The sequence below is a fragment of the Octopus sinensis genome, linkage group LG14 (assembly GCF_006345805.1).
Source record: "Octopus sinensis linkage group LG14, ASM634580v1, whole genome shotgun sequence".
NCBI lineage: Eukaryota > Metazoa > Mollusca > Cephalopoda > Octopoda > Octopodidae > Octopus > Octopus sinensis.
The window spans coordinates 58,678,140-58,703,139 of NC_043010.1; the positions used below are offsets into that span (position 1 = coordinate 58,678,140).

General features: G+C 38.3%; 1 protein-coding gene across 2 annotated transcripts in view; it reads right to left on the reverse strand.

Annotated features, from left to right (window-relative positions):
- LOC115218780 (protocadherin beta-7-like) overlaps window positions 1–25,000 on the reverse strand; it is an 85,438-nt gene that overhangs the window by 38,202 nt on the left and 22,236 nt on the right. For both annotated transcript variants that reach the window (XM_029788708.2, XM_029788707.2), the window contains exon 2: window positions 13,751–16,179. In XM_029788708.2, the coding sequence (XP_029644568.1) occupies window positions 13,751–16,147 (2,397 nt within the window). In that variant the 5' untranslated portion in view covers window positions 16,148–16,179. The remainder of the gene's footprint in view (window positions 1–13,750; window positions 16,180–25,000) is intronic.

Below are 25,000 nucleotides of genomic sequence, written 5' to 3' on the forward strand. Positions count from 1 at the left end.
AGAACCTATTCTCTGGCTAATTAATATTAAATCTTTGTTTAACTAATTTTTTTAAAAACTATTGTTTAGCTAATTATTATTTTAAAAATCTTCAACACAATAAACAATGTTATGAAGGGAGATTTATAAATTTATGCATAAAATGAAGATTTATAAATTGTGGAACATCCATGAGTTCCACTGGTGAATGGAAATGGTTCAATTGCTAATTAGTTGACATCATTAAATCGTCTGAAGATGTCATTAGTAAAATGTTAAGTTTGTTTAGTGAAATCAAAAGCTAATTGTATTTTACTTTGATGTTTTATGGAACTGGGAAAAGTACAAATGAATTATTCAATACAAAGAAAGTGGGGGAACCTCACAAACAGTAAACTACAATTCTCAAAAAATGGTCGGGAATGTCACAGATTTAATGGGGAAACAGTTATATGAGGGGACCTGCCGTTCCCGTGAAGATGGAAGGTTTATAAATTGAGACAGTTTTAACAGGGAACATAATTTTATAAGATGAGTTGGGCTTCTTTGGAGAGGCTGCAGGGTTTTATATGGAGAAAGAGGAATTTATTTGCAAAGCAAATGTTTTTTAGCAGCAAATCTGTAGAGAATGGTAGTCTTGCAAGGGACAGCAGCAGTATGGTGGTAAAAAGGGTAGGGTTAGGGTTAGGGTTTGAGATGATAGTAGTAGTGGTGGTGGTAGTAGTAGTAGTAGTAGTAGTAGAAATAGTAATGTTGGTGCTCGTGGCAGTAATGGCAGTGGTATGATGGCAACAGTGATTGGAAGAGGGTGTGTGTGTGTGTTTATATTTATAGTAAAGTGTGTGTGTGGAAGAGGAAGTAGGATGTAATGATGAGGATGATGATGATGTGTAGAGAAGACACATTACTTGCCCTGGAACTACAGGCTGAGGAGCAGAGAGAGAGAGAGAGAGTGTGTGCTTGTGTGTGTGTGTGCGTGGTGCGCGCATGGATAAAGTCTTCCTTTATATTCTGTCAATCAATAAAACTCTGGCTGCCATAACGACAACTACACCTCACCCCCCACTCCCACTCCCACACCACTCCTCACATCCCTGAACAGACACACAGACATACAGACAGACAGCCGAAAAGGTGCCTGATAGTGGTGGTGGTGGTGGTGGTCAGAGGTGGGGGTTGTCCTGTGTTTATGGCAGTATTTAGTGGCAGTGGATGGCGATGGTGGTGGTATCGGTGGTGGTGGTGGTGGCAGTGGTGGTGGTGGTGGCAGTGGTGGTGGTGGTGGTGGTGGTGGTGGTGGTGGTGGTGGCGATGGTGGTGGTGGTGGCGATGGTGATGGTGGTGGCGGTTGTGGCGGTGGTGGTGGCGGTGGTGGTGGTGGTGGTGGTGGTGGTGGTGGTGGTGCTGCTGCTGCTGTTAGGAAGTAAGGTTTGGCTGTCTTGCCTCCTGGATCTTTATTATAGAGGTGTATTGACAGAACTGTAATATACACACACACAGATATATATATATACACATGTGTGTGTGTATATATATATATTCTTTATTCTTTCTTTTCTTCTTTTGCTTGTTTCAGTCATTTGACTGTGGCCATGGTGGAGCACCACCTTTAGTTGAGCAAATCGACCCCAGGACTTAAAACCAAACTGCTAAGTTACGGGGACGTAAACACACCAGCATCGGTTGTCAAGCGATGTTGGGGGGGACAAACACAGACACACAAACATATACACACACATACATATAAACGATGGGCTTCTTTCAGTTTCCATCTACCAAATCCACTCACATGTGGTTGGTAAGCAAGCTACTTACCACACATCCACTCCTGCACATATTATATATATATATATATATATATATATATATATTGTTATATATATATATATATATCTATTGTACATATATAATATAATATATCATGTATATAGAGATACACATACACACACACACGTGTGAATATTAGTATAGAGTGTAGAAGTTTATCAAATTCTCGTGTTCCTCATATTTTAGTCTATTGTTTCTGGCACTGAGACCATTCTTGACCCTATTCACCAAACCACCATCGCCACCACCTCATTCTACCAGACCAGGCCAGACTGGAGCAATGAAAGACAAAGTTGATACAGGGACCTCGTTATTCCTGTTGGGGCGATTGTTTGATGACAATTTCTAAACTACAAGTCTTATTTCTAAATGCTGGAATAACAAGCAAATGGGGACTCTGTCCCCACATCAACTTTCTGCTATTCCCACATCAGATGTGGAGGGGGTGAATGCGAGATGGTTAGAGATGGGGCTACGAGGTCAATATAGTAAAGGTTGAAGTGGGTGCTAACACACACACACACACACAAACACACATGCACACACTTACAAATACATATACTCTCTCCCTCTCTCTCTATGTGTTCATGTATGTATGTATGCATGAGTGATGGAGCAGTGCATGCCATCAAAGTGACACTAGAGTAAAATATACAAAGTATACCCATCATGACTACCTGTCTGATAAGGGTACACTAGGCACATGCATCACAACCATATGTGTGCAACCTGGTAATCTTATATCAAGATAAACAGTGCATGACCTTGCAGGTGGGGTCCTAGTTAGAATTATATTCAGGCTGAGTAGCCCATCCCGCTTAAAAGGTCCCTGAATAAGGGTTGTTCAAGGATGTTGAACAAAACGCCCATGTTTCCAGAGGGAAATTAGCCAAACCCCAAAGAATTCCTCTCGACAAGTGGCTATGATGCTCTCCCACTATTTCTGCTCGTAATCAGAGATGCACATATCTTCAGCCACTAAAAGACATGCTCAACTGGTTATGGTCAGACAACTGACATATGTATGTATGTCATCACTATCATCATCGTCATCGTTATGTTCTGTCATCCGTTTTTGCTTGCGGTCATGGGCTGGAGGGGTTGAGAGGGGCTGGCCAGGCAGAAGACTACACCAAACTCCACTGCCTGCTTTGACATGGTCTCTATAGCCAGATGCCCTTCCTAATGCCAACCACTTCCCAGAGTGGGCTGCGTTTGTTTTGTGGTTGTAATACTGATGGAGGTGGCTTCATGCCGGGTGATGAGAGGTTAGGGTAGGATGGAGGGGAAAGAAACTGGTGTCTTGTGACAGAGGAGAAACATGGCTACCCCACAAGGAAAGGGAAAATGAGAGAGAGAGAGAGAGGTGGGGAGGGAGAGAAGATGGTGATGAACGTGTGTTGGGGTGGGTGCCCTCAAGTTACAGGGAGGAATATATAAGAGAAATGGATGAGATAGGGTGAGTGGGTGGGTAAGTTTGTGAGGGTGTGGAAGGAGAGTGGGAGATGGAGGGGGAGAGGAGTGAACATAGGTGGTGGGAGGGGGTGTTAGGAAGATGTGTTGTGACAGGATATGTATGTATGTGTGTTGATGTATGTATATATGTGTGGTGAAGCTGTATGGCTTAGTGATTGGGACCATACCATCAGCTCCTGATGGTATAGTCATGGGTTCAATACCTGGTGGTGCTTTGTGTCCTTGGGCAAGGCACTCTGTTTCTTCTGACTCCGGTCCACTCAGCTGAGTTGTACCCGTAATTCAAAATGGGCCAGCTTTGTCCCTTCTATCTCCCTGAGTACTACATTAAAGTTACCTGTGTCTGTGGAGTATTCAGCCACTTGTACGTTAATTTCATGAGTTGGCTGTTCTGTTGATTGGATCAAAACCAGAACCCTCATTCTCATCACTGGCAGACTATCGTGTATACATGCAGGTTTGTTCTGCTCTCCACCAGGCTTCCTCCTCTTCTCTCTCTCCTCTCTCTCTCTCTTCCATATATATATATATATGTATATATATATATATATATATATATATATATATATATATATATATACACATATATACATACATATATGTTTGTATATGATGATCTTTCACACAGTTTCCATCTGTTAGATTCACTCACAATGCATTGGTCTCTTAGGGCTGTAATAGAAGACCTATGCCCAAGGTGTCATGCAGAAGGATTGAACCTGGATACCTAGTTGCAAGATGAGCTTCTTAACTGCACAACCATGTCTGCACTTATCTATCTATCTATCTATCTGTAGTGTGTGTGTGTATGTATGTTATATATATATATATATTATATATATATATATACTTTATTTAAAGCATGTTATATATATATATATAAATATGTATTGTGTGTGTGTGTGTATGTATATATATATATATATATATATATATATGTATTATGTGTGTGTGTGTGTATGGATGGATGGATGTATACTTGTGTCTTTGGAGAAGAATTTTTCTGCTAAACATTTATTATTGAAGCCACCATGACTTTAGTCTTAACTTTTGATTTTTTTGTCTTAAAAACTTCTCCATATTTATTTATTTATTTCTCACTTCTTTATTGTTTTGTTCGAAACCAAAACAATAAATTCACTCCATTCCTCCATATTTCCACACCATTCCCCCAACACCAAACTCATTTTCCTCATTTTATTGGCAGCTGTTATTGTCATTTTATTGATGGTGAGAATTATAGAAAAGTTTCTATGTCTGTTTGGCACTGGTTATCACTGGACTTCACATTTTTCTGACCATTAATGTCACATTTATCTCTGTAAACAGGAAGCAATTTCATCATAGACATACTAACTGTACTATAAGTACCAAGACCGCTACTAGTACATTCAGTTTTATCATGGATTTTGTTGTTAATATATAAACTGCCATTCTTCCATCACCAACCTTTGTCATCGTTCTTTAGAAGATGGCAACTATTAACTGATGGCTTTTTTAGATTATGTATATCTCACTACAGGGAGAGTTTGGGTGAATACTTAGGGAGTTTCATTTTATAATCCCACCAGGGACCAGATTATCTATGATGGCCTCAATGCTGGTCTCACATAACTGGCACCAGTCCTGGTGGCACGTAAAGGACACCTTTTGAGCACTGGGTTTCACAGAGACAAAGTGGTTGAGTTCCTTTCAAGCATTGGGCCTCATGATGGCAATGACTGAGACTTTTGGCATTATGTCGTACTTGCAAAGAAAACCCATCAAGTCAAGCAAAGTCGCAGTTGTAGCAGCTATGGTGTCACGCAAATGGCACCGATGCTGGTGCCATGTAAAAGCACCCATTACACTCTCAGAGTAGTTGGCATTAGGAAGGGCATCCAGCTGTAGAAACCATGCCAAAACAGACTGGAGTCTGGTGCAGCCTTCCAGCTTACCAGCCCCGGTCAAACCATCCAACCCATGCCAGCATGGACAATGGATGTCAAATTATGATATATATCACATGATCAACCAGACTACTGGATGTTGTTATACATTGCTGGACACAATGCACTTTGAATCATCTTAGTTTTAGAATGATGCTACTCCACTGGCCAGGCAAGCAGACCAACATCCCCCTCTGATTAGAAGACTATTCCACCACCAGGGTGGGCCTGTTTACAGCTGAGTGGACTGGAGTAACATGAAATAAAAGTGTTTTGCACAAGAGCACAATGTGCTGCTTGGTCTGGGAATTGAACCCATGATCTAGCAATCATGCATGCAACACTCTAGCTACTGGGCCATGCCTCAGGTTAGACGGTTTGACAAGATCCAATGTGTTGAAGGAAGGCATCCTGCTCCACTGCTCAATTTGGCTGAGTTTCTATGGCTGAGTGCCCTTCCTAACACCAACCACTTTACTGTGCAGACTGAGTGCATCTTCCTTCATATCTGCTGCATTGCTGGGGGGTCACGATGCAGTTCACAGGGTGGGGGCAGTCAGTTTCATGCTGGGGGATGACAGGATTGCTAAGAGAAGGAGGGCAGGGGAGGGACAGAGCAGGTTCCTGCAGAGGGGGTCTGCATGGCTCCACACATCTGGTAGGAGAGAAGAGGGAGAGAGACATAGATAGATAGATAGATAGATAGAGAGAGAGAGAGAGAGAGAGAGAGAGAGAGATTAATTGATAGATAGACACATAGACTGAGATGTGTATATTTACACACACACATGCACATATTATATAGGCTTAAACAGCAGAGCAGCTGTCTTAGTTCATCTTCAGCTGATGAGACAATTCAGACTTTCATGAAAAGGAGTCGAACATATTTATGACCAAGGTCATTTGCATAATTGAGGTAAAAATAGTCAAAGAGAAATCCTAGCAGCTGCTTGTCCAAAGCACCATGCTGTGGGACTGACCCTCTGACCATTTGTTTTGGCAGCGATGCTTGATGGCGTCAGGATGTGTTTTATACAATGTCTTGTAGATGATTCTGAAGTGAATGGAAGAGATGGAGGGTGTTGTCAGCAGGACTCTCTCGCAGTGTCCTAGACATATCAAAGAATTTGCGGAAGAGATTAAGAGGGAGAGGTGGTATTTTTAAGAAAAGTAGAAGGTCAAGTTACGTACTTGAGTTGTACAGACTCTTAAGGGCTGGTTTCCTGATTTCCATGGTGAATATTCTCCTGGAAAGGACTCCAGTCGCAGGATTATTCATTTTTGCTTCCTCAGCGGACTGGAGCAACATGAAATGAAGTGCATCGCTCAAGAAAACATGTCACCCAGTCCAGGAATTGAAACCACGGTCATACACTCATGAGTCCAACACCCCTAACCACAAAGCCATGCATCTCCACAGTATTTGTAAAGAAGTTAAATGTCTGTTTGTTTAACCCAAGGTCAGTGTTGATCCAGCTGACCTGTCTTCAAAGATGTTTAAGCTTTAACTCTCCATCATCTGTTGTTAGGAATAGTCTGCCTTGTACTACATTCTTCAGCATGCCATCCTTAAGACAGAAGGGTGTGATTTGGCTGTTATGTCTAGCAGTTTCAGTAACTCCATAGTGTTCCTTATGTTGGATCTGCAATAATTAGCTTTAGAATGTTGGTGTTTCCAGTTGAGAACTGTACCAACACATGGTAATGATGTGGCTAGGAATGGTGTAAGCCATTTGGGGGCTGAGTAACTTAACTAAGGACACAGTGTAGAACTGACATGTATGGGAAGAGATTGGACAATAAATGGACATGGTGGGCCTGAAACACAATCATACACATGGCGGAATACACACACACACGGGTATGTGTGTGTGCAGAACTACCAACTCAATTCTTAAGACACAAATACATTTACTGTAATATGTGTGTGTGTGTGTATATATATATATATATATATATATATATATATATATATAGGCAAATTGATGATGAACAGCGGCTTCAAAGACAGATACAAAAGCAAAACCAGCAGAAATCATGGATGTACAAAGTAAACACATAAGTTTGATGCTCGGTGAAAGTTTTAGATGGGAAATCAAAAGTAAAACCATGACATTTCAAGTATTGGCTCTCCATCAGATAGTGGAAGAAAGTCAAGAGAAGAGGAAAAGGAGGAAGAAACAGTTTGTCTGGAGAAAAGTTCATGAGTTGCTTATTTAGTGAGTTGATAAATGAAAGGAGGTAGAACTCAGCACATTTGGTAGGAGTTACATATGTTATTTAATAACTGTTTGATTTGACTCCATTCAAAATGTTGTGAGCTTGTTAAACAGACCTAGCTCATCAGGCATGGGTAACTGAATATATATATATAATATATATATATATATATATATGTAATATATATATATATATATATTATATATATATATTATATATATATATATATATATATACATACATATATACATATATATATATATATATATATATATATATATATATACACATACACATGTTATGTGAAGAATATGTATATATATGTGTGTATGTGAATATGTATATATACATGTGTGTGAGTGAATATGGATATGTGTGTGTGTGTACAGGCATGTCTGTATAGGCACAAGCATGACTCTGGTAAGAAACTTGCTTTCCAACAACCTGGTTCTGGGTTCAATCCTACTGCATGGTGCCTTGGGCAAGTGATTGTTTTCTACTATAGCTTCAGGCTGACCAAAGCCTTGTGAGTAAGTTTGGTAGACAGAACCTGAAAGACGCCCATCTTATGTATGTGTGCATGTAGTGGTGGTGTGTGTATATTTATGTATGTGTGTCTTTGTGTTTGTGCTTGTCCTCCATCACTAATTAACAACCAGTGTTGGTTTATTTATGTCCCTGTAACCTATCAATTCAGAAAAAGTAAACAATAGAAGAGCCAGGCTTAAAAGGAATAAGTGTGTATGTGTATATATATATATATATATATATATATATATACACATATATATAAAGACCAAGACCTCTGAAGATATGCTATGACTGCGAAGACTCAGCAAATGAAGTGAGTTCACAGCTGTATCCTACCCCAGTTTCACATAACCAGCCCCAGCCCATTCAAAAGTATCTTGGATTGTAGGGTGACCTGTTGTGCTTGAGGAGACCTATTCAGTCAAGTACATCATCAGCAATATCAAATTCAAATAAAATGGAAGTTGTGATACCCGTACCAGTGGCACGTAAAAAGCACCCACTACACTCATGGAGTGGTTGGCATTAGGAAGAGCAACCAGCTGTAGAAACACTGGCAGATCAGACATGAGCCTGGTGCAGCCCCCTGGCTTCCCAGACCCCTGTCGAATCATCCAACCCATGCTAGCATGGAAAACAGACATTAAACAACGACGATGATCACACACACACACACACACACACACACACACACACACAGAACTATCAATTCCTTGGACTTTAGGGTAGTTGTCGAGTATTCCTCAGACCTAATTCACTCTAACATAATGTTCAGAATAACAGAATCAGTGTGAAGTAATGAAACAAGGGGATGTACCTTTAGAATTACTGGTACAGGCCATTCACTGGGGTTCCACACAGTTTCCGTCTTCTTAATTTCGTGGACAAGAACCAGAAGCTGTCTTTCCATAAAGTGCCAGGCAGTGGATATGAACCCTTCACCTCTGGCTTGCAACAAAGTCTCTTGAACCACTTGGTGCGTTTGTGTGTGTGTGTGTGTGTGTGTGTGTGTGTGTCCACAGACATAGAAAGAGTAGGCGGGTGAGGGGTGGGGGTGAGGTGGAGAATGAGTGGCAAGCATCCAGACAGAAAAAAGGAGGAGTGTCAACAACAACAATGCCAATGACGACGATGACAACAACAAGAGGACGAAGTATTTTTAGACAGAAGTCTTGTTTATTTCTATCCTTCAGATGATTCACCAAAGAAGCTGTGAAGTATATATATATATATACATAATGCGTGTATATATAATGTATGTATACATGTGTGTGTGTTTATTAGAATATTGGCACAATTGGATATCACATGGCTTTGTGATGGTAATAATGTTGGTGGTGGTGGTGGTGGTGGTGTAAGAAACAGAGTCAGACTGTTTCTCAAATATCACGCCCTTACTAAAGATACATTATACAATGTAGTCTGTGGTACACTAAGCCCAGTCAGCAAAAGATGAGGTGGGCATGGCTGGAATGTCTATGACCATAAGCCTGCATAATCCAGGCTGGCCACGACCACTAAACAACACCAATGTGTGGTATCTAAGATAGCAACTCTATCTCTCTCCCCTACCTTGCCATATATCACATCCCCCATCACACTAGTTCACCCCACACCATCACTGTGGGATATCCACCACCACCACCAACACCACCACAAGGCCATGTGATATCCAGTTGTTGTGCCAATATTCTATATATATACACCACAGATATTTCACTGAATCATCCCCACAATAGAAATAAACATAATTGTATCTATAAATATCTTGTCCTGTTGTTGTTGTTGGTGGTGGTGTTGTTCTTGGTGTTGACACTGTTGCTCCCCCTCCGCTTCTGCCACCACTCTTTTTCTGTCTGGACAGTTGCCACTCATTTGCCACTTCATACCATCACCCATCCAACCATCCACTCTCACCCCCACCTATCCACCCTCCACTCTACACTCATACCAACACTCCAATGTTTCCAGAGTGTGGCTACTTTTCAACATACTTCCATATTTAGACGTGTGTGTGTGTGTGTGTGAGAAAAACAGACACAATGTGTCTGTATGCGCTGGTCTTTATTTGTATGTGTGTGTGTGGTGTGTGTGTGTGTGTGTGTGTGTGTGTGTGTGTGTGTGTGCTTGTGTATATATTTGTACTTGTGTATGTATGTGCTGGCAACAAAAAAGGAAATTACGTGTGTGTGTATACATACGAGTGTGTTTGAGTCTGTATATATCTGTGTGTGTGTGTGTGTACGTATTTGTATAAGAGACGAGTTATACATGTGTATATATATTGAGAGAGAGAGAGGAGGGATATAGATAGATAGATAGATAAATAGATAGATAGATTGATAGATAGATAAATAGATAGATAGATTGATAGATAGATAGATAGATAGATAGACAGACAGACAGATAGATAGATAGATAGATAGATAATATATGCAATTTAAATTCAAATACTAATTAATAAACAAATTTGTAGGAACCTTTTTTACCTTTCAGAACAAAAAGAAAAAATGAATTTTCACTTTAATATTACTTTCAAATTTTACAACCCTACATCAAAAATCAAAACCTAATCTGAATAAATGTCTCTCACTCATTAACCATTATTCTTGAATAACTCAACCTTAACTTATTATCAACACTTTTTTTCTCAGTTTTCCCCTAATAATATCCTTTAGAAATGTAAAGGATATGGTTTTCGTATGAAAGGCCTTTGTTCCATAATTTCATAAACTGTTGAAATAATATCTATAACCATAAATATATCACTCTCACACCACCCATGCCCACCCATGAGTATCACTTTCTCCACATAAAGAGTCATTAATTCATCATCTTTTCTCCCATTAACTATGTTTATTGAACACAGCCTGAATCATGATATCTCTATTAGATCCTCGTTATTATGTTTAATTGATAATTCCACCCCACCTACTCCACCATCCTTCCTCACTTCCACTAACCCTCATCATCATCATCATCATCATTTTCATCATCATCATCATCAAATGTCCGTTTTCCATGCTGGCATGGGTTGCACAGTTTGTCAGGATCCAGCAGGCCACAAGACAACATCAAGCCCCAATGTCAGCTTTGCCATGCTTTCTACAGCTGGATGCCCTTCCTAACACCAACCACTTTACAGAGTGTTCTAGCTGTGTTATTATGTGGCACCAGCACATGAGGGGTTGCCGAGTTGCTTGCAAGATAAAGAACAATGGAAGGGAAAAGCTCCCATGACTAAGTGGCAGTGGTGGTGGTGAGCGATTTGAGAGTTGGGGGAGGTGGCTTTATACCAAGTGTTGGGAGGTCAACCCTATCAGGAACAGCTTATAATCATATTTACAGAATTTCCACTCATCACCATTTCTCAACTTACACAGAATACACACATGTTTACGCGTTTACTGCCATGAAGTCATAGTTTCTAAATTTAATAGAAAACAGGAGAGGATGTCAGTGTAATTGGTTAGCACACTCATCATAAAATAAAAGGTGTTGGTTCGATTCCCAGGCATACTAATGCCCATTTTTTTTCTTTTTGTGGTTTATACAATCTAATATTTGATTATTTCCAAGGGTCAATATGCAGTGAAAACTTACAAAATTTTCACTTGTTCATGTTTCTTAACTTACACAGAATGTATTTGTATCCGTATCTCTCTCTCTCTCTCTCTCTCTCTCTTTCTCTCTGTGTATATATATATATTATATGTATCTCTTTCTGTTCTGTATATATATACATATATATACATACAGAACAAATATCTAATGTTTTTCACACCACTCATTAAAAAGCTTTTCTTGGAGAAACTTTGCAGTCAATGTCACCATTTAACTCTGACTGAAGTGGTCAATTATTTAAATCTCTCAATATTTCTTTGTAATGGTCTAACACATAAAAATATCTTCAGTTATATACACACACACACAATGTGTATGGATATATATATATATATATATAATATATATATATACATATATATAGGAGCAGGAGTGGCTGTGTGGTAAGTATTTTGCTTACCAACCACATGGTTCCTGGCTCAGTCCCACTGCGTGGCACCTTGGCCAAGTGTATTCTACTATAGCCTCGAGCCAACCAAAGGTTTGTGAGTGGATTTGATAGACAGAAACTGAAAGAAGCCTGTTATATATATGTATATATATATATGTATGTGTGTGTATATGTTTGTCCCCCCCCAACATTGCTTGACAACCGATGTTGGTGTGTTTACATCCCCATAACTTAGTAGTTTGGCAATAGAGACCGATAGAATAAGTACTAGGCTTACATAAGCATAATTAATGGATAAAATCATTAAAATTAATGGATTTTATCAGTGGCCAGTGTAAAAAAAAAACCTTTTTAGGTAAAATTCATATATAGAGTACAATTGTAAGAGCACAGAAGCCGCTGTACCTGTATGCTAGAAAGAGATGCCAAATCCGTCCAACCACTATAAGACTCACTTCAATACACACATGGATATATATATATCCATGTGTATGTGAGTGGATTTGAGTACATCTTTTACCTTCTGTCTCTTGTTTCAGTAATTAGACTGTGGCCTTGCTGGAGCACTGACTTGAAGACTTTTTAGTTCAATGAATTGACATCAGTACTTATTTTTTAAGACTGTTACTTTTTCTATCAGTCTCCTTGACTGGACTGCTAAGTTACAAGGGCGTAAACATATCAATACCAGTTATCAAGCAGTGGTGGGGACAGACACTAACATCAACACACACACACACATCATATATATATATATATCATATATACATACATCAGTTTCTATCTACCAATTCCACTTACGAGGCTTTAGTCAACCCAATGTTCCTGAAGACACTTCCTCAAGGTGCTAAACAGAGGGACTGAACCCAGAACCATGTGGTTGGGAAGCAAGCTTATTAATACACAGCCATATATATATATATATACATCTCAATGAATATGTATACCATATGTGGACACGTCCTGTATCACAGCATTATACATATAGTCAAAATGGTTCATTTGTGGAAGTGAGAAGTCTATTGTAAGATATATTCCTAACTGATCAGGTACCAACAGCGAAAAGAGGCTGAGAGGATCTGTAACACCTAAAGAAGAGGATACTTGCAGAGAGTTTGAACTCAGTATCTGGGAGCTAGTGGATTCAGCTTAACCATTTCACCTGTATGCACATATGTATAGACAGATTTATATATATATATATATATATATATATATATATATATATATATATATATATATATATACATATATATATATATATATACACATATATATATATATATATAGATAGATAGGTCTGGCAGTGTTTCTACAGCTGGAAACACTGCCAGATCAGACTGGAGCCTGGTGCAGCCTTCTGGCTTCCCAGATCCCCGGTCGAACCGTCCAACCCATGCTAGCATGGAGAACGGACGTTAAACGATGATGATAGATAGATAGATAGGGATGGATGGATGGATATAGATATAGATAGATAGGTAGATCTATACATAGCTGCATACATATACTTATACATGCATACGTTTATACTTATATATATATCAGTCTATTACCAGAGCAAAGATTTTACATCACCACAGCTATGTATATACACCGTTCCATCATGACTATGCTTGGATATTGTCCCCAGATATCACCACAAACAGCTTAGACTACCATCATAGTAAGATATAGAGATTACTGTGGGTTAATACGTAGATGATCTATAAGCACAGGGGTACTCAATATGGCTATATTTATATCAGGTTGAAGATGGTGAAGTGTAACTTACCAGCAGAACTGACTGAGGTCTTTTGTCAATGGTCGATGTGGTCCATTCACTTTGTGACTCATATTGAGGATAAAATTCGGCTTTAGTTTCGATCAACTGAGTATTCCTGGCCATCATATCGTTGGAACTCCTGTTTAGCGTGTCCGATTTTTTCGTGACGCACGTATAATGGCTTTTTTCTCGGTCGGAGTTGATTTCCGTGATATACTGGTTGTTCCGGTTGTTGTTACATCTGACCACACACAGAGTTATGGACACTACGATCGCCACCGACACTATCACAGCAGATGTGACAATAACAATGACCCAAGTTAAGTTGATCATTTTATCAGACTTTAACTGGACGGTGGACAGTGCTGGAGATGTCTTGTTGCTAACGGTCAGTGTCAAAGAGACAGTTGTAGTGGCTGACAGAACAGGAGTGCCACTGTCTTTTACAGCAAACTCCAGTTGATAGGATCCAGCATCGTTTTGGTAAACTGTCCGAGAGAATGCAAACACTCCTGTGTAAGGGTTAATCTCAAATAATAGTTTATCATTTCCACTGAGGATGCTGTATCTGAGGAAAGCATTTAAATGGCTGTCTCTGTCGGAAGCCCTCAGAACTGCGATTTCATTCTTACTCTGGGGATGATAATGGACATCGAGTGTGAAAGGGTTCACCCCAGGGAAGGTAAAGTAAGGGGCATTGTCATTTTTGTCTAAAACCTCCACCACCACATTGGCAGTGTTGTTCAGTGAGGGAGTTCCATTGTCTTTGACAAACACTTGGAACTCATATTGCTCCTGTTTTTCTCTGTCTAAGGAACTGGTTGTAGAAATAAAGCCATAACTTGTGATACGGAATGGTAGGGTCACTTTATTGTTACTCAACAAATGATAGGAGAGTTGTCCAGAAAGGTCTTGGTCTGGGTCAGTGGCATTGATGTAACCAATTGGGAAATTAGTTTTACCATTTTCATAAGTGAGGAATTTAAAGACTTCTTTCATAAACTGTGGTTGAACATCATTGACATCCATCACTTGAATGAAGAATTTTCTCTCTGTTTTCATCGATGGAGATCCTTTATCTTCACATGAAATACTGATGTCATAGTGGTCCCTAGTTTCTCTGTCCACAGGTTTCTTTAACGTAATTTTATATTCTTTTGATCCTAAATCTAAAAGAATGAACTTATCGTGGTGTAGGCTACATTCCACCTCACCATTCTGTCCAACATCATTGTCAATAACACTGACATAAGCTATGAAACTGCCGACTTTGATCCCTTCGGAAATGGTAGCAGTGTTCTCTCTCAACTCAGTGACGAAATTAATGTCTATCTTAGGGACAGTATTTTGTTGGTTTATTACATTTATTAAAACCATTGCTGTGGAACTTGACGAAGGATTGCCTCCATCTTTTGCTTCAACAAACAACTTGTAGGTCTGTTTTTGTTCGGAATTTAATGTTTTCTGAGTGAAAATTTCACCTGTCACTTCATTCAGTTTAAAATAAGATTTGGCAATGTCAGAGGTCGCAGAACTGATGTGATATGTAACTTGACCGTTTTCGCCCAAATCTAAATCACTAGCAGACAGAACAGTGATTGGTAAGAATCTGCCATGTGTACTTCTGATAGAAACATTGTAAATATTCTGTGTAAATACTGGAGCATTATCATTTTCATCTGTCACAGTTATTTCAATATTCAACACCCCTTGTTTTGGGGGAGATCCCCCATCACTCGCAATTACCTGAAGGCTGTAACTGTCTTTCTCTTCTCTGTCCAGTTTCTCATTAAGTATTATGGCAAGTTTAGAACTCCCAGTGATTATTTTCGTCACAGATAACTTGAATGTCTCTCTAAATCTTCGTGTTAATTGGTAAGAAATCTTAGAATTCAAGTTACCTACATCTTTGTCAACAGCATTAGGAATTGCCATTTTCAACCCAATTCCATCTCTCTCGGAAAACTTTAACATTACAGATTTCACAGCAAATTTTGGTTTATGATCATTTACATCTTCTATAATTACTTTAATTTTCAGAATTTTTAAAAATGCTTCGTCTTTGTGGACCGCAATTTTGATCGTTTTAAAACATTCAACATTATATTTGCACAGAGATTCTGCATCGAGTCTCTGTGTTGTGTAGAGCTCCCCTCTTTTGGAAACATTGAACAGTTGTGAAACCCCTGCCTGCTTCTGCTGCAGTTGATTGAATGTAATGAGATTGGTGTGTTGAGACAGCATGCCATCGAGGAAATGAGATTCAGCTGCCACATCTCCAACGTACGTTCCAATATTCTTCTCCTCTTGTACACGGAATGTGATGTCTATTGCAAAACAAATATCCAGGGAAGACAACAGCAAGATCACAAGAGCCAACATGGTCCCAGCAGAGCTGGTGCACATCGCACACCTGTATTTTCAATCATCAAAGGTGTCTGCAATAAAGAAAGAAAATGGTATGAACAATGTTTTGAATGGTGTGTCACATACACACATGCAGAGGCACACACACACACACACACACACACACACACACACACAATGAACTGTGTTTGTTTATAACATTAATTTATTTACATTTATCAAAGGGTCTCGAGGTCTGGTATCTCAAAGAATATTGACTTTAAAATCAGATGATGATGATGATGATGATGATGATGATGCGACTTCATTGCAAGACAACCATAAATTTCATGCACAATAACAGGTGAGGTTTGAAACTGTATCAAAAGTGCCCTGCTTAATAAACTGATGCAGAGAATGATTGAACCTTGTATCAGCATATATTGGCAAAATAGATTATAGATCACATGTCTGTATAGAACGGGTTTCCTAAGACGATATCTAGGAAGGGGCAATGTCCGTGACATTTACAGACCCTCCAAGACCAGTGAGGTTAATGTTGTGAAGGAACGACATGGTGATTCCAGAGGGAGGATGTTTGGGTGAGAAATGATTGGGTATGATGGTTGAAGCAGAGCTGGGGTTGTTGAACAGAGCAGGATTGACTGGAAGGGGTGATCAAGAAAGTTTAATGCCATCAGCATGTTGTTGTTTTGTGATTTGGTGGCCTTCATTCTTTTGCAAATATTAAAGCCAGTTCTTTTACTACCCATGTCCACATTGGACATCATACACATCAATTCCTACCGATTCTTCAAAAGTCTGCAAAGCACAAGAGTTATTTTCTGCTCTTATGATGAATGTATAACTGAAATGAAAATTATATGTGTACACACACACACACACATACACACATACAGATAGAGATAGATATGCATGCATGTATGTACATGTGTATGTATGCATACATGTATGAATGAATGAATGTATGTATACATAATATATACATATATTATGTTTCTAGCTATTTATCCTTTTATATATATGTGTGTATGTTTATATGTAGAATACATACATACATGTACATGTGTCTGTAATATGATGGAAATACATAATATATGCATGTGTGAATATGTCTGTGTGTATATATGTATACATATGTATGGATATATTCACACCCACACACACACACACACACACACCACACACACACACACACACACACACACACACGCGCATACATGGATGCAAGACAATGCCATACAACTTTCGGAAGTGATTCCAAAGCCCCAACTCTGGCCAGTTTTGCAGAACAAAAAGTGACATTCATGAGATAGCATCAGACTAAAAATATAGCGCTGTGTGTTCCATGTTTCACAACCACCATAAAAACTGTTACCATGGCGTTAACCAAAAAAAAAAAAAACCATCTATTCCTATCTTTGGTTTGTTGCAGACACTATGAGAGAGAGAAGAAGAGGAGAGAAAGGGAGAGAGGGATGGAGAGTGGGGAGTTGTTCCACAAGAAAGGGATTCTACGCCTATAAGGACCAGATATTGATCAAAAAACACTGATCCAAAATTCTTTATGCGTTCCTGAAATAAAAATAAAGTGTTCACACAGGATACCATTAAGGAATAATAATAATAATAATAATAATAATAATAATAATAATAATAATGATAATAATAATGGTAGTAGTAATAATAATAATAATAATAATGATAATAATAATGATGATGATGATGATAATAATAGTAATAATAATAATAATAATAATGCTAATTGCTACAAGAAACAAGAGAAGAAAAGGAATACGATGAATACAAAAAAATATATAAAGGAGAATTGTGTGAGTGTGTGTTTGTGTGTGTATAAATATATATATATATATATATAATGAAAGAGAGAGTGGGGGGAGGAGAAAGAGAGAGTAATGCATTGATGCATAACAATATATACATCATTTCACAACAGCATCCTGATAAATACAGGAAGTGATAAAAAAGTTATAAAATAGTTATAAAATTATACAATATTTAAATAAATATAAAAAGTAAATTAAGATTGTTAAACACGTTTTTCATGGATCAACATCATTGCAATGTTTGGAAGTGATCTGAGTGATAGCAGTTATCTTCTCTTGCTTTCTGGCAGGTGGCGCTGCTCTGATCAATTGAGAGATTAAAAAGCAAGACAAGATCAATAAATAGAAACACAGTCTTTGACGTTTTATCAGTTTTAATGATCAAGAAAGTGTTTTAGTAAAGATGGTGGATGGATACAATTTAAGGATTCTTGAAATAAACATTGGAAAGTGTAGTCGTGGGTGTTACAAACTGCCTGTTGTAGAGAAATGGTAAAAAGGAATGCTTGTGGTTCAGTAATGTTGGAAGAAGTCAACCCGAAACACTTTGCGATAATAGCAACTCTATCAGTCGCAAAGGGAGTCAATGTGGACTATTGCTTCACATATGAGAAGTAGCAGCCAACTCTCCCTCAAATTACACCCTATTGTCTCGTGTATAGATGTCTGTATGAGCCAGTGAGGGAGGCCCCTACTTTGTAGTTAGACCTTGTAGAAATGGTAGCCAAATCTCCCTCAAATCACATCCTATTGTCTTATGTGTGTGTATATATGTATGTATGAGTCAACGAGTGGAACCTGTACATGGTAGCTAGACTTGACAGAAATAGCAGTCAACTTACTTTTAAATCACTTCCTACTGTCTTAGGTAGGTTATATATGTACATAGTGTTAAGACCAGTCCCTCTGGTGGTGTAAAACAGTCATGATGGTGCTACGTAAAAGCACCCAGTGCCACTCTGTAAAGGGGTTGGTGTTAGGAAGGGTATCCAGCCATAGAAACCATGCCACATCAAAGTGGGGTCTGGTGCAGCTCTCCAGATTGCTAATTCTGGTCAAACTGTTCAACCCATGCCAACTTGGACAACAGATGTTAAATGATGATGATGATGATGATGATGTGTATGTATCAAGTCACACCCTTTTGTTAATCATCATCATCATCATCATCATTTTTATGCCCATTTTTTCATGCTTGCTTTCATTTGTCCAAATTCACTGAGGCAGATTTTGTATGGCTGGATGCTCTTTCTGCTGCTAACCCTCAACTGTTTCCAAGCAAGGTAATATTTCACCCCACCCCCCACCCCTCCACACACAGCCCCTAGGACCTGACATGTTTTTTTCAAGGAGACTGGAAATGAACATCATTTGTATGACTGAGCCACGTTTACAGCTGCTGAGTGATATCAAGACAAGGACACACACACACACACACACACACATACACACACACACACACAAAGAAATATGTCATAGTTATTCTTTTACTTGTTTCAGTCATTTGGCTGTGGCCATTCTGGAGTATCACCTTGAAGCGTTTTAGCCAAACAAATCAACCCCAGGACTTAATCTTTGTAAGTCTAGTACTTATTCTATCGGGCTCTTTTGCCAAACTGCTAAGTTACAAGGTCGTAAACACATCAAAATTGGTTGTCAAATGATGGTGGGGAGACACACACACACACACACACACATATATATGACTTGCTTAAAATATCTGTCCAGCCACCCATATTGTAAATCAGGTGGTTCACAAATTAACCATGTCGAAGGACAGGTGTATCAGCACTATAGTCATCTGCTACAAAAGTAAAGATGATGCCTTGAATAGAAATGATTACAGACGTATCAAATTGTCCTGATGCATTGCAGAATTTAGCTTGAGTTCCAATCTCCCATTCTCAAAGACAGAATACACTTCGTTCCAGCCATCATTCCGTTACCCTTTCTTGCTATTTGCATCCCTGAATTCAACGCAGATTTACCATTTTTCTTCGAGTTCTTCACCCTCTTGTTTCATCAATTGTCAAATCTCACCTTGCCCCCCACTCACTCTCTCTCGGCATCAACCTGTTTCCATAACTTCTAATTAAACATTTCCTCTCCTCATTAACACACCTCAACTTTTTCTTGCCAGCCTTGCTTTTAGCCAGAGTTATCAACATTAGATTCAATATTGTATTTTGGTGTAGCTGGACTAATGACGGCTAGACATGTCACTTGATACAGACACAAGACAGGAAGTCACAATCTAAATGACAGTTAAATCACAGGCAAACAGCTGCCGCAGAATGCATTGTTCTGGTTGAGTCTTTGGACATTTTGGACATGTGATATTTGCTATCAACTATGTTGACATATAGTGTATATAAATATATATATATACACACCCACAAACACACATATATATATATGTATATATACCTCATATTTGTGCATAATGTATATTTGTATAAGTAATATATATATATATATATACACATGCATGGAGATTATATATATATATATATATATATATATATATATATATATATATATATATATATATTATATATATATATGCATGGATATATATATATATGTGTGTGTGTGTGTTCCAATATTGAGTTTAAGTGACAATTTTACAGATAACAGTCACAAACTAGGTGATGGACATCATCATTAACATCCACCTCCCCGTCATCATCATCATAACCATCATCATCATCATCATCCATATCCACATTATGATCATTGTTGTCATCATCGTCATCAATATTTATTTATTTATTTTCCACACAGGGGCTAAACATAGAAGGGACAAACAAGGACAGACAAAGGGATTAAGTTGATTATATCGACCCCACTGCATAAGTGGTATTTATCTAATTGACCCTGAAATGGTGAAAAGCAAAGTTGATCTCAGCAGAAATTGAACTCAGAACGTAACAGCTGATGAAATACCGCTGAGCATTTCACCTGGCGTGTTAACGATTCTGCCAGCTCACTGCCCTAATCATCATCATCATCATCACAGCTGTCCTCCTCCATATCATCATCATTGTCACCACCATGTAAATGTCCGTTTGTTTCTCTCTCTCTCTCTCCCTCCCTCTCTCTCTCTCCCTCTCTCTCTCTCCCTCTCTCTCTCTCCCTCCCTCTCTCTCTCCCTCCCTCTCCCTCTCTCCCTCTCCCTCTCTCCCTCTCTCTCTCTCTCTCCCTCTCATTTGGTTTGTCTTCTACATCACACAAACACATAAACACAAAAATACACAGATTCCATGGCCATACGTCTTAAACCATCAAATCGCCACCACCACCACCACCATCAATACCATCATTGTCATTATCCTCTTTATTGTAATTAATGTTGGTGTTGTTGCTAGGAAACCCATTCTTTCCCACTGAGAAGTAAATTTAGGCAATTTTAGTGACCTTAATGAAAAGAGGAGAAAGGGGAGGAGTGTGGGTTGAATGAGAGAGGAAGAGGGAGAAGAAAGAGGCCCATATATACATACATGTATTTAAAGATACACACATGTATAAATATACACACTCATTCATGTACATTTATATTTATATATACGTATATACACACACACATATACATACATAAAAATACACTTACACACACACACACACATGTATGTATGTATGTATGTTTAAATTTAATGCCCCCAACATAAATACCACTCAATTTTCAATATTTTCACAATTAAACTACCATACTCAACCACACCTAATATCGGATTCCTTCTAACAGCTTCCAAAAGATGCAAACTTAGCCTTTACAACTCCCCCCCCCCCACACTACCTATAACAATAATAATAACCATGACTCAGATAGAAGACTGAATAACAGTAAAGGAAACTCTAGCAGCAGGAGCCAGCTTAGCCATAGTAATAATAATAATAATCCTTTCTACTGGAGGCACAGGGCCTCAAATTTTGTGGGGAGGGGAGTAGTCAATTACAGCTCAATGATATGTGTGCAACATGGTGATCTCATATTACGATGCACAGTGCATGAGCATGACCTTTCAGATGGGGCTCAGGTAGAATTTCCTTCAGAACAAGCAGCCAATCCTGCTCCAAAGTTCCCTGAATAAGAGATGTATTTAGGATGATGAAAAATACACATCTTTCTAGAGAATTTCCCCCAAAGAATTCCTCTCAATACATGGCTATGATGCTTCTCTACTACTACTTTTCATGATTATTATTTTTACTATTATTATTAAGGCAGCGAGCTGGCAGAATCATTAGCTCACTGGGCGAAATGCCTTGACGTTCTGAGTTCAAATTCCACTGAGGTTGACTTGGCTTTTCATCCTTCCAGGGTCAATAAAATAAGTACCAGTTGAATACTGGGGTTGATGTAATCATTTCATCCCCTCCCCCAAAATGGCTGCCCTTGCAACAGAATTTGAAACCATTATTATTGTTGTTCTATATTTAAGAGATGAAGAATTATGTACTTTATTTATATTTGCTGGATATTTGTCCTCATCTTGTTTGTTGTTAACCCAACATTTCGGCATTATTATTGTTATTATCATTTACTTTTAATTTGCATGTTTGTTACAATCACATGCCGTGACACACCCAGCATCCTGGGGCAAGTAAAGGATAAGAGATGTTACAGTATGAGTAAAAGCTTGGGGAGGGGAAGTAGCAGGGGCAGTAATGAAATATCTTCATGTAATACAACACAGTCATTTAGACTGGGAGGGTTTTTCTAAGGATGTAGGTAGTAATTGTCAGCACAATCTTTCGGATTTCTCTGAGATATGGTTCTCCTGGGATGATTTCTAGATGTTTCTGACATCCCTTTTTTATCATACTTTGGGCACCTACAAAAACAGGAACAGTTCTTGCTTTAAGATGCCACATCTTTTGTATTTCAATTTCCAGGCCCTTATATTTACTTAATTTGTCAAATTCTTTTACAGATGTGATGTTTTTATCTTCAGCGATTGGTTCAGCATGATGTTCATACAAGTAAACAGGAGTGCTGATTTTGTAGTGTTTACATATTTTTCATTGTGGCGATTTTTGTATTCGTTTGGTGTAAGCACAAGACATCCAGAGATGAGATGGTCTATTGTTTTGTCAAATGTGTCACAGAATCTGCGTTTAGGATCAGAACCGTTTGAAGAACATTAGCTGGTAGATTTTGGCAAACAAGCTTTGTGCTGCTAATATGAAACCTTCAGTCTCTGCTTTCAGTCTTGACCTTCTCAGACACTGATGGGTCATTGCTTGATCAACATCAGCATTTTGACTTCCAAGTATATACTGTCCTTGCAAAGGTTTCTGGCTCCACTGCTCCTCAATTTATCTCTACTTTTTTGCAGTCTACTCGACCCGTTTTGCTTAGTTGGTGGTAGTAGTTTCAACTTCTTTACCTAATTCAGGGTTAATGCCAAGTTTCCTTGTGAATTTGCAAGCTTCTTCGACAATAGAATGTGACTTTTGGCTGCTTTCATGTTTGCAGCATCCAGTCCTCTGTTCATTGCTATTGTGAGGTCTTCTACCCACATCATCATCATCATCATCATCATCATCATTAGTAGTAGTAGCAGTAGTAGTAGTAGTAGTAGTAGTAGTAGTAGTAGTATGGTTAGAATGAAAATAATCTCAGGAATAACATGACTTATAAGAATTACAGGAAGAGTAATTATAAAATATAACAACACAGAAAACAACTCTAATCTCAGCAAGGAGAAAACTTAACCACGCTCAAATAATAATATGAAGAATATTCTGGAATGTAGCAAATATGGGGGAAATAAATTAGACATGACTGATTTAACTGATTTTGTTTCTAATAATAGTAACAATAAACTAACAATAGCAATACTAAGTATAGTAAAAGTACATCCAATAGGAAGTAATGCAACTGTAGGATACCAGATAATTGCCTCTTGAAAGGTAATTGCTGTAGATACAACATAGCTTATAAGTAAACTGTCCAAAAAAAACAACTCCACTAAAATATACATTGGCACTACAGTTAACTTTAAGTGTTAACATTTAGCTCACCTTAGCTCATTTACCTCTGCTAAACACAATACATCTACCTCACTCAATAACCATGTAGTATTACTTGGTCTATCATCAATGCTGAAATATCATATCAGAGCAATAATTTTCCATGTAATTTATTTTTAAAAGAAGCCATGCAGATCTTAATGCATAACTTCCATTGAACCACCAGAGTGAAGCTATTACCACTTTCTTTCCCAGATTCTTCAAAACTTTCCAATTTGACCATAAATTTATGTGTCATGCTTTGAACCTATCCACACAACTCACACCCACATAAATACTAGGCTCCTTGTGTAATTAGTCGCCTTATATCCTCCTCTGTTCCTCACATTAAACTAGATCACTTTTCTCTTAAATGCATTTCTGACATCCTTATCAATTCCATCCCTTAATTCAAAAAATTAGCTCAAGCAGTATCCCCTGTTTACCACAACCTTCCTTAATTAAATAAATTACTACACATCTCATTCAAACTTCTTTCATCAAGTTTTACCTAATTATTATATTTACTCTTACAGTTCTTCATATCCTCATCAAATGCACAAACTTTAAACCTTTCAGTGCCTTTGTTATCTCTCTTCCTACATTTATACTCATCCATATTACATTATTTACGTTATTTACATTTGACAGATATTTGTCCTCATCTTGTTTGTTGTTGACACAACGTTTCGGCTGATATACCCTCCAGCCTTCATCAGATGTCTTGGGGAAATTTTGAACTTGGGTTCTCATTCCTAAGGTATTTTTCGATGTTGTTATTATTATAATTATTACTCATGTCACTGACTGGAACCAAACACAGAATCTTGGGGTTTGTAGCCCATGCTCTTAACCACTACGCCATTGAAAAATACATTAGGAATGAGAACCCAGGTTTGAAACTTCCCCAAGACACCTGATGAAGGCTGGAGGGGTTTTCAGCCGAAACGTTGTGTTAACAACAAACAAGATGAGGACAAATATCCGTTGAATGTAAATAATGTAAATAAGGTACATAATTCCTCATCTC